The sequence below is a fragment of the Natator depressus genome, chromosome 5 (genome assembly GCF_965152275.1).
Source record: "Natator depressus isolate rNatDep1 chromosome 5, rNatDep2.hap1, whole genome shotgun sequence".
Classification (NCBI taxonomy): Eukaryota; Metazoa; Chordata; order Testudines; family Cheloniidae; genus Natator; species Natator depressus.
The window spans coordinates 87577548-87589678 of NC_134238.1; the positions used below are offsets into that span (position 1 = coordinate 87577548).

General features: G+C 41.6%; 1 protein-coding gene across 1 annotated transcript in view; it reads left to right on the plus strand.

Annotated features, from left to right (window-relative positions):
• Window positions 1–12131, plus strand: part of FANCC (FA complementation group C) — a 129364-nt gene that overhangs the window by 101358 nt on the left and 15875 nt on the right. The window contains exons 10-14 of the mRNA XM_074953155.1: window positions 23–122; window positions 4708–4872; window positions 8156–8231; window positions 9116–9197; window positions 11642–11816. Coding sequence (XP_074809256.1) covers window positions 23–122; window positions 4708–4872; window positions 8156–8231; window positions 9116–9197; window positions 11642–11816 — 598 coding nt within the window. The remainder of the gene's footprint in view (window positions 1–22; window positions 123–4707; window positions 4873–8155; window positions 8232–9115; window positions 9198–11641; window positions 11817–12131) is intronic.

The following is a 12131-nucleotide window of genomic DNA, read 5'->3' on the forward strand; positions in this document are numbered from 1 at the left end:
AATTTAACTTTTCAATGCTCAGGAATGCACTACTGGAAACCGGTGGAACTCCAGAAGTAATGACCATAATACAGATGTTTACACAGTGTTTTGTTCAAGCTCACCAGAAGGATAACAAGCAGGTTAGTCAAGCTCTATTTCTTTAAATAACTTTTTAATGAGAGGTTATCAGATTTAGCATGAAAAGAACAATTTTAAATTTTAGAATGCTGATGGAATAAAATGAGCCAAATAATGGTCTCACATCACTACTATAGATGGATGCCAAGACATAGTTGAGGCCCTTTAACTGGCATCAGACATAGAGGTGCAAAACTATTATGCCTTTTGCAAAACAGGAGTAATTTATTTGTTGTTATGCTGTAGCATTTCACCAACATAAGTTATCATCCCCATATATTCAGTGCTTAATTTGTAATGAAAGAGGTGCCAGGGCTGAAGGAATTAAGTGCCAGGGCTCAAGCAATTATTTTACATTCATAACTGATGCAGCAAGCCCAGAGGTGCCAGGGCTATGAACTGCTAAGCCTAGAGGTGCAAGGGCTCAGCCCTAGCAAGCCCTGGCGCAAATTAAGCACGGCATATATTATATTGTTATCCCGGCCCTGCAGCATTTGCCTGCATGCTGAATTACAGCATGATGCTCAATCTTTGTACTGAAAGAGTGAGGGAGACCATAGGCAAGTATTTCTTTTGCAGCAGCAGGGATCCCTACTGAGCACTGTGCTGAATGTAATAAGAAAAAAACAAAGAAAAATACATACAACGGTACAAAATAGTCAGGTTTGATCATCCAAGAGTTCAGATGAGGCTTAAAATTTCCCCACTCAGGATCTTATTCTCCTCTCATAGTAATTTTACAGCACTCTTACTCAATTGACTGCAGTGAAATTACTTGTGTTTTTCACGAACTTAACTAAGAGGAGAATCAGCCCCTCAGAGTTTAAAATCCAAGAACAGGGGACTTGAAAATTGTGATTATATTTATAGGTCACAAGCTTTCATTAGGTTCCTAGCCTGTACCAAAATTTCTTACTCTAATCATTTCATTAATTTGTCCAGTGCAGTTTGACATGGCAGGAACACTGGGTTGGGAAGCTATTCTACTATTGAATATATTTAACCTCTAAACAAACTCCAGAGAATTTCTACTTTCTTTGATTTCCACATCTTTTTGGGAGATAGTGGTTAGTGAAGGGATGGGTCTTGGAATCCGTGATATACTTGCCTCTAATTAGCATTGTGATTAAATCTGACTTCTAGCTTCAGGTGTTTGAATTAGGGATGAAACTGCAGCTGTCTTATTTAATACGAATAAATGCCACACACATTAATTTTATTCCATCCTGGTTGCATGTTAGCAGTACATTGTGCAGCCCCAGGGAGGCAGGGGTGGTGGGTTGGAGATCATAAGCAGAAATTCCGCACTCTTCAACTTGCTGGGGGGCTAAATTTGTTGCGCTGGCTCTGCATGTGTTTTATGGTGAAAGTCCTTCACTTGATGACATCATGTCATGGATTATTGCCCACTTTTTTATGTGAAGCTGGCTTTAAATATGAAATAGATCTTCTTTATGCAATTTATGTGTACATATTCACATGGCTATAATTAAGGTGGTGCCTGTGAGCATTTCCATTATAAATCTTTTTTTCCCCCAAGAGTTTATAAATCATCTGTAAAATTTGCCACAATTTAGCATACAAGGTCTCAGACTAGGATAATAAATTTGGTTTAAATTAATTTGATTGTATTGTTTTTGCTTTCTGAATAATATTATAATTGTAGACATTGCAACTTCACACAGTATCTTTGAGAACTATTGTATTAAATTTATGAATGGTTTATAAATTCATGGGGACAGGTTACCACAGCTCCTCCAGGAACTAAAAACAGGGGGGCATGATTAAGGCAAGTTGCTGAAACTGTAAACAACCTCAGAGAGGTACCACCCCCTGGGGGGTTAGGAGTGACCTCTGGTAGACTTTTAGGAAGACTGTAGGAACTTGCGGGGGGGGGGGGTGTTGTATATTTTCTTTGTAATGTTTCTGCCCTAAGAATAAATGTACTTGTTTAGAAAGATCTGTGTGGTAACTGCTGGCAATATACTGTTTATAGCTCTCGGAGAGAAAGCGAGTCACAGATGCTGGCCATTAGGCAGGCTAGCTTGCTGGAGTTATCACAGTGTATGGCAGGTGACTGTGCAGCCTTGAAACCCCTGGTCAGAAGGGAGTAGTACAAGGGCCCCTATCCAGAGACAGGTGACAGCTGGAGAACTGAGACCTGACTGGATGCTCCTGAAGTGGACCATGGGAATGGGGAGGGTGCAAATATAGTTGAGTTACCCTGAAACTGTAACAGTTATTACATGCATTTATAAGGTACCCATCTCTACGTCTGCATGTACTTAATGGGACATAAATTGCTCCATTAACATTTCAAATAAGAGGAACACTAAAGACTGAGAATGAAGAAGGATCTGGCCAGTTGTTTGAGACCCCAGGAATTTATAGTTCAGCTAACTGGAAAAAAGGCTAGGCAAACAGATGTATCTTGTGAATCTGTCTAAGAACCAGGTTGTGTCCACAGAGGTGTGCAGGGTAGGAAAGAGTTCACAGGAAACCCTGTACTCCCCCCAGTATAATGGCTGGCCACAATCACAGTCCCTTCTAATATCCTTATAGGTCACTTAGAATGGGTGAGGAAGGGCATGGTGTAGCTGGGGAGTGTAGAGGAGTGCTGTTTAGGGGAGGTAGCACTGCACATGTTTCCCTTGTGTTGTTGGGAGCTTATTGAAGATAATCAGAGGGACTCGGTGTACCCCATGTTTGTAAATCAGGCCACTTATGTAGATGCCTAAATGAGGACTTAGGAACCTATTGTTAGGCACCCTTTGTTGAAAGGCTTGGCCCTGAGGTCACTGGAGAGATGAACCCATGTGTTATGTTCAAATAAAGCTGTTTAAAAGTTTCTAACAATGTTCAGATCAGACCTAGGGCTGTCTGAGCGACATTAGTTTTGGACATTTAAACTTTGAACCTGTGTTTTTTGGAGAAAGCTAAATTTTTCTCTCGTTGTCTGTTCCCCTCCTTCCCCCCACACGCAGTAAGTGAGTGTTTCAACAGTAACATCAAGTTAATAACCATTTTTCGCCTGGGAATGTTCATTAAATATATGTCTGATTTTTCTTTTTAATCATTAGTTGAACAAATATCTTTTTGTATAAAAACTAAACTTTGACTTACAATTGTACTTTTTGTCAACTATTAGATCCAGACACATCTAAACTTGTTTTTCCCTAATATTGCCTTGTTTAGCTATTTTGATGCCTTGTATAAAGAGTGATGTAGAAATTGCTTACAACAAATTGGTTTTCCTGCATTCATGGGTGGAGACAAAAAAGAAAAACACATTAAAGTGAAGGGAAAGAATATCATTACATGTATTTATAAAATGCACATCACCATGGTATCTGAGTATACATGACAAAATCCAAGTGAAATGAGCGTGGTAGTCTAAGCACAGTCCTCATTGGATAGAGTTCGGAATTACAGATCTGTCATAAACAATGAGGAGTCTGGTGGCACCTTAAAGACTAACAGATTTATTTGGGCATAAGCTTTTGTGGGTAAAAAAACAGTGGGTAAAAAAACCTCCTTGTTTTTGTGAATATAGACTAACACAGCTACCCTCTGATACTTAGATCTGTCATGTAATTTGGCATAATATGCTGTCTGTGTTCAAGAGCTGGTGTCGAGACTGAATAGTCCCTTCACCTAGAGAATGCAGGCTAGAGTTAACTCCAGACTAGAGTTAAGGTAGCTAGTGGGATAACTCACTGCGTTGTGTCCTAAGTATACCCAACAGGTGCTTGTAAAATAAAATAGTTTGGGTTCCACTGCTGCTAGTCCCTTAATTTTCACAAATAATTACAACAAAATATTTGTTTACTTTTTGAATTATGCATCTGTTGGAATTAAATTACATTTGTCAGTTACTCTTTCTGGTTCCTATACATTAGAACAAAATTGCTTTTTGTATTCACAAACACTGTATGGGAACATTTAGATTTAAACTCCCACCATCCCCAAAAGCCTGTTTTCACTGAGGTAAAATAATTCCAATAACATGAATAGAGACTGGGAGTGGCTAAGTCATTATGCAAGGTAGCCTAACCCCCCCCCCCCCCCCCCCCCAAGACGTTCTGGTTAAACTTGGATTATTGCTGTGCACATTGTAAGATGAGCTATTGCCAGCAGGAGAGTGAGTTTGTGTGTGTGGTTTTTGGAAGGGGGGGGGGTGGGGGTGGTGAGAAAACCTGGATTAGTGCTGGAAATGACCCACCTTGATTATCATGCGCATTATAAAGAGAGGTTTCAAAGAGGGATGGGCTATTACCAGCAGGAGAGTGAGTTTGTATGTGTGTCTGTGGGGGGGGCGGGGGGGAAGGGTGAGAAAACCTGGATTTGTGCTGGAAATGGCCCTCCCTTGATGATCACTTTAGATAAGCTGTTACGAGCAGGACAGTGGGGTGGGAGGAAGTTTTGTTTCATGGTCTCTGTGTGTATATAATGTCTTCTGCAGTTTCCACAATATGCTATGCATCCGATGAAGTGAGCTGTAGCTCACGAAAGCTCATGCTCAAATAAACTGGTTAGTCTCTAAGGTGCCACAAGTACTCCTTTTCTTTTTTCTTTTTACGAATACAGACTAACACGGCTGTTACTCTGAAACCTGTCATTATGCAAGGCACTGCATTTAGCCGCATGGAGTGGAAATCTATCAACTGCATGAAAAAACTTGTACAGATACAGACAGACATCATCTTCCTTTCCAAATGCAAACAGATGGACATCGTACCAAAAGGACTGAAGGTAAAAAATCCATTACAATCTACATACCACACAGACTATGCTGACAGCTTGTGCCACACGCTCTCAAAGAAACTGCGGAATCACCTGATCAACATCCTCTACAGCAAACAGGGAAAGATTAAGAATGAGCTCTCAAAAATGGATACTCTCATAAAAAACCAACCTTCCACACAAACTTCCTCGTGGCTGGATTTTACCAAAACTAGACAAGCCATTTACAACGCACACTTTACTTCTCTACAAAAGAAAAAGGACACTAAACTTTCTAAACTACTACAGGCTACAAGGGGCCACAGCAATGGTTCCCTCAACCCACCCAGCAATATTGTTAACCTATCCAACTATACTCTCAGCCCAGCAGAAGCAGCTGTCCTATCTCGGGGTCTCTCCTTCTGCCCCTCCACCCCCTCGAACATGATACAGTTTTGTGGTGACCTAGAATCCTATTTTCGACGTCTCCGACTCAAGGAATATTTCCAAAATACCTCTGAACAACATAATGATCCACAGAGGCCTACCAACATTACAAAAAGAAGGATTCTAGGTGGACTCCTCCTGAAGGTCGAAACAGCAGACTGGACTTCTACATAGAGTGCTTCCGCCGACGTGCACGGGCTGAAATTGTGGAAAAGCAGCATCACTTGCCCCATAACCTCAGCCGTGCAGAACACAATGCCATCCACAGCCTCAGAAACAACTCTGACATCATAATCAAAAAGGCTGACAAAGGAGGTGCTGTTGTCATCATGAATAGGTCGGAATATGAACAAGAGGCTGCTCGGCAGCTCTCCAACACCACTTTCTACAAGCCATTACCCTCTGATCCCACTGAGAGTTACCAAAAGCATCTACAGCATTTGCTCAAGAAACTTCCTGAAAAAGCACAAGATCAAATCCGCACAGACACACCCCTGGAACCCCGACCTGGGATATTCTATCTACTACCCAAGATCCATAAACCTGGAAATCCTGGGCGCCCCATCATCTCAGGCATTGGCACCCTGACAGCAGGAATGTCCGGGTATGTAGACTCACTCCTCAGGCCCTACGCTACCAGCACTCCCAGCTACCTTCGAGACACCACTGACTTCCTGAGGAAACTACAATCCATTGGTGATCTTCCTGATAACACCATCCTGGCCACTATGGATGTAGAAGCCCTCTACACCAACATTCCACACAAAGATGGACTACAAGCCATCAAGAACACTATCCCCGCTAATGTCACGGCTAACCTGGTGGCTGAACTTTGTGACTTTGTCCTTACCCATAACTATTTTACATTTGGGGACAATGTATACCTTCAGATCAGCGGCACTGCTATGGGTACCCGCATGGCCCCACAGTATGCCAACATTTTTATGGCTGATTTAGAACAACGCTTCCTCAGCTCTCGTCCCCTAACGCCCCTACTTTACTTGCGCTATATTGATGACATCTTCATCATCTGGACCCATGGAAAAGAAGCCCTTGAGGAATTCCACCATGATTTCAACAATTTCCATCCCACCATCAACCTCAGCCTGGTCCAGTCCACACAAGAGATCCACTTCCTGGACACTACAGTGCTAATAAACGATGGTCACATCAACACCACCCTATACCGGAAACCTACTGACCGCTATTCCTACCTACATGCCTCCAGCTTTCACCCTGACCACACCACACGATCCATCGTCTACAGCCAAGCTCTGCGATACAACCGCATTTGCTCCAACCCCTCAGACAGAGACAAACACCTACAAGATCTCTATCAAGCATTCTTACAACTACAATACCCACCTGCGGAAGTGAAGAAACAGATTGATAGAGCCAGAAGAGTTCCCAGAAGTCACCTACTACAGGACAGGCCTAACAAAGAAAATAACAGAACGCCACTAGCCGTCACCTTCAGCCCCCAACTAAAACCCCTCCAACGCATTATTAAGGATCTACAACCTATCCTGAAGGATGACCCAACACTCTCACAAATCTTGGGTGAAAGGCCAGTCCTTGCCTACAGACAGCCCCCCAACCTGAAGCGAATACTCACCAACAACCACATACCACACAACAGAACCACTAACCCAGGAAACTATCCTTGCAACAAAGCCCGTTGCCAACTGTGCCCACATATCTATTCAGGGAACACCATCACAGGGCCTAATAACATCAGCCACACTATCAGAGGCTCGTTCACCTGCACATCCACCAATGTGATATATGCCATCATGTGCCAGCAATGCCCCTCTGCCATGTACATTGGTCAAACTGGACAGTCTCTACGTAAAAGAATAAATGGACACAAATCAGATGTTAAGAATTATAACATTCATAAACCAGTCGGAGAACACTTCAATCTCTCTGGTCACGCAATCACAGACATGAGGGTCGCTATCTTAAAGCAAAAAAACTTCAAATCCAGACTCCAGCGAGAAACTGCTGAATTGGAATTCATTTGCAAATTGGATACTATTAATTTGGGCTTGAATAGAGACTGGGAGTGGCTAAGTCATTATGCAAGGTAGCCTAACCCCCCCCCCCAAGACGTTCTGGTTAAACTTGGATTATTGCTGTGCACATTGTAAGATGAGCTATTGCCAGCAGGAGAGTGAGTTTGTGTGTGTGGTTTTTGGAAGGGGGGTGTGTGGGGGGGGTGGCGGTGGTGAGAAAACCTGGATTAGTGCTGGAAATGACCCACCTTGATTATCATGCGCATTATAAAGAGAGGTTTCAAAGAGGGATGGGCTATTACCAGCAGGAGAGTGAGTTTGTATGTGTGTCTGTGGGGGGGGCGGGGGGAAGGATGAGAAAACCTGGATTTGTGCTGGAAATGGCCCTCCCTTGATGATCACTTTAGATAAGCTGTTACGAGCAGGACAGTGGGGTGGGAGGAAGTTTTGTTTCATGGTCTCTGTGTGTATATAATGTCTTCTGCAGTTTCCACAATATGCTATGCATCCGATGAAGTGAGCTGTAGCTCACGAAAGCTCATGCTCAAATAAACTGGTTAGTCTCTAAGGTGCCACAAGTACTCCTTTTCTTTTTTCTTTTTACGAATACAGACTAACACGGCTGTTACTCTGAAACCTAGATTTTGTAAGCCTCCTTCTCTCTCTTTTCTATTCCCTCCTTCATACAAAATCTTAAATGTTAGGTCTAAAACTAATTAAATGTTCTTTATGCCAGACAGCACCGTTATTGTATGTGGTTATTACATTAGGTGAACCTATAATATCTTTAGGTTTTATATTCTCGGAAGCTGACCACAAAGCTCTTTTAAAATATTGACTTTTTGTTTTAGCATAAATTTCCCCTGAAGGCCTACTTTCCTCATCATCATCAGCATCTTGTAATAGCCTTACTCAAACATCCTTTTGGTAAGTTCTGCCTTGAATTGTTTTGCAGCATTAACAGAATCTGCATTTTCATTTATTTTTCTGCACAGTAGATAACCTCAAAAATAATGCACAAGGGTTACCTTAATTCTGAGAGCTTGACTTTGCCACTTTTGTAATGCTCTTTTAACGTAGGTTTTTGTGTAACTTTTATATACAATGGCGTAGATTTAAACAAAATTAAAATCAAAACCAAATAAGAATAATAGAAGAAAGGCAAATTATTTTCAATATAATAAAGCCAATGCTAGGAATTAAAAAACAGTTATCAAGCACTGGAAAGGTATTCAATGTTCATGTCTTGTAAGCCCAATAATGATCATTGTGAAAACGCCCATAAGACGTGTTAATGCATTGTGTTGCCTTTCTCCTCTCTAAAATCTGGAAATCTGATTTCAGTTAAGTCACAAATGAAAATAAGTTTGGTCTCCCTTGTCTCTCATTTATGCATATCAGAAAACTAATGTTTCATGTGAAGCAGTTCTGCATGATTGGCAATTTCTGCTAAGGACAGGGGCAGTTGACTGGGATAACAGAGAGATACTAGATTAGTATTGATGAGAAACTATATATATATGTGTGTGTTTGTGTGTGTATGCGTGCGTGCGTACACACACTTATGCCTAATTTGATGAATAGCCTGAACTTTAGTCCTGTATTTTGCAACTGAACTTTTGTCCTAAGAAAATAAAGTAATTTATTATAGATATGGTTGAAAACTATGGGGAAGTTTAAAAATGAGAAGCAATTACTGAAGACTGAATCATGTGTCCAGCAAGTTCTAGTTCTAGTTTGATACCATACCAAATATTGTTCTGTTTTAGCCTGTTTCATTAGGTACAACATTTCTTCTTATTGTTTTCCAGATTTGCCAGCTACGCTCTGGTCTCAGCACCTGAAATACATTACTGACATGCTTAAAGCAATAATAGAAGATAAAAGCATTAGGTAAATAAAAATACTTAGACTATCCCTCATCATTTCTTCCTGTTCTTCTATTACTTTGTGAAAAGTCATGTGGTTCATTATCTTGGTTGATTAATGCTTAGTTCTCTTTAGTTGCCATTTTCTTATTAGTTCCCAAATTCAACCTCTGTTTAAGGATAGGAAAATAGGATATCCTAGGATATAAGGAGGCCTGCTAAACTATTAACCTGATTTTCAGAGGTCTCAAGTGCCCACAGTTCAAGTCAATGAGCACTTCAAAAAATCAGGCCTTATAAGTTACACCCTGTGATAGGGTCTACTCACCGCAAGGGGTACCTCCTTCTAGCCACTCTGGGGATTAGTTCCTTCCAGATCTGAGGCCCCCTTCTGCTGCATGCTGCACACTCTGTTGCTGCTCTCCCTCTCTGAAATTCAGGATGCTCCTTCTTCCTGACTTGGCCCTCCAGCCTGGTCCCTGTGTGTGTTTCCTTAGGTTAGTGGCTGGTCCCAACCACTACTAATAAGGGTTCTTCCATTTGGCTTATCAGCAGCACCCAGGCTATTTACAAAGAAGTTTGCAATAGTAGCAGCAGAGGCCTGTTGCAATGGCTCCGTTGTCATCCATATCTAGATGACTGGCTCCTGACAGGAAGGTCCTGTCTAGAAGTTTTGACTTGACATCATTGCTGCTCCATCACCTAATGGCCCTGGGAATTGGTATAAACATGGAATAGTCTACCCTAAGTCTGACACAAACTATAGAATTCATAGGAGTGACTATATACTAGGTCAGGGCAAGTGCTGTGTGGTAAATGTGCCAAGAAGACAGTATGTACACAATAGTGATTATTCTCCCTTGATGTGGTTGAAAGACTCCAAGCGTATATTCATGGAAGTTCCCCTCTTCCTGCCCATACCTGAGAAGAAGCTAGTTACGGATGCCTCCCAACTGGACTGGGGAGCCCACATGGATAACTCACAGCACAAGGCACCTGGATCCCTCTAGAGACCAGAATGCAGATAAATCTCCTGGAGCTGAGAGCTGTCTGGGAAACCTGCAAGTGTTCACACCACTCATGATTCCGACACATCCTAGTAATGTCCAACAACATATCAACCATGCTCTATATTAACTAACAGAGAGCTAAATCCATTCTTCTGTGCATGGAAACAGTTAATTTATGGAACTCGTGTATCCAACACCACTGTGATCCTAAGACCTCCTCAGTGCCAACTGGCAAAGGGTTCACTGTTCTGTAACAGCAACTCCTATTAAGCCTGAAAAACTTACTACACCTAATATTCTGCTTTCATGGTTTTATCCATAAATAGTATCTTGTAAGGTATCAAATGAAAACTGGTGACACATAAGCACTGTGAGATGTATGTATAGATGATATTTAAGAATTTGTGTAGAAAGTTGTATGTATGTATTGAAAAATATATTTCAGAATCTGCATCCCAGGCAGGGTTGACTATCAAGTTTTTCCTAGAAAAAGGAATGTTGGTTTACCTGTCTACCTAGGTTCATTTATAAATGAAGCATTGTAAGTCAATACAATGGAAACTGCCTTTACAGAGGAGAATAATTCTGACTCTGGGAATAAAGACAATGAACTCTGGGAAATATAAGGAAAAGCAAAAGGACATTTTGTTACCCGTTTCACTGAGAAACCTCCTGGGCAGGAGGTGTGGGGGGGGAATGATTCATGAGTGTTGTGGATCCTGGTTTGACTGATAACCAGCACACTTTGCAGGAAAAGATCAGCTGAGAGACTGTTTTAGACAAATGTTTGTAGCCTATTAAAAGTAAGTCTTGTTCTAGTAGAAGCCTGTTATACTTTTGTTTTATTTGTAACCTGTTATTGTCCTTGCTCACTATCTCTTAAATCTCTACATTTGTTCATAAATGTTTATTATAAATAGTTTACAGTGCTGTGTTGTTATATTGGAGCTGATATTCAGTTGACTCAAACAAGTTGGTGTATATGTACTATTCCTGGTAATTATGTGTGTCCAGTGACAGAGGCTGGAGGCTACAGGGGGGATGCTTTTGAGGAGTTCTGAGGTACACCTAATGTTTTACCTGAAAAGCAAAGTAGCAGCGGGTAGAGCCCAGAGGAGAGTGCTGAAGGGTTGGTAGTGTCAGGGAGCTGTCACCCACCTACCACAACAAAGACTCCCTCTCACTGAGTCAGGGGGGTAACACAGTTGACTTACAGTCCTGGCACCTCAAGAAAGTGTCAAAGCCGCATTACCGTGTCAGCAGTATAGCCCTCAGCTTTTCACAGTTCATGGGTGGACAACATCAGCAGGCCCTTTAGAACTGACCACAAGTGGGAACTGCACAATTCCTTACTAAACAGCATCTTCACCTAATGGGGAAGCCCTGCTAGGAACCTTTTTGCATCTCACAAGATCATGAATAGCCAGCAAAACTGAAATGTATTTTGATTCTTTTGCAGATCTTACGCTGACCTCTTTGAGAGCTGGTTTTTGTTTGTTCATTTTGGAGAATGGGCTGATATCGCTGTAGAGCAGTTGCTGAAGTCTGAAGATGAATCCTCAGATACTTTTCTGTGGCTGCTTGCATTTTACTACAGTCCACACAATGATAAAGAGAAGAGGACGCAAATTGTGGTGGGTGGTGTAGCCATGGCTGAGAGTATTCAGCCAATTGTATACCTGAAAATTGAGGCATTTATGTGGGAAAGTGGCTGGGGTTTGCAGGGTCCTCCTGGAATTGTAAAATTCTGCAGTAGAGGGGATCCAAGATAATTTTTGTGGCTCTTTCAACTGTGAACATTTAGAAACTGGGTTTGTCAAGTGTACTGAAGGTCAGAATGCCTTTATTTACTTTTTTTCTGAAAAATATGACCGTATCAAATCAGCTTGATTGGTATACCTGTAACTGCTCCTTTTGAATCTGTGTGTGGCAGTATTTCAGAGCTCCTG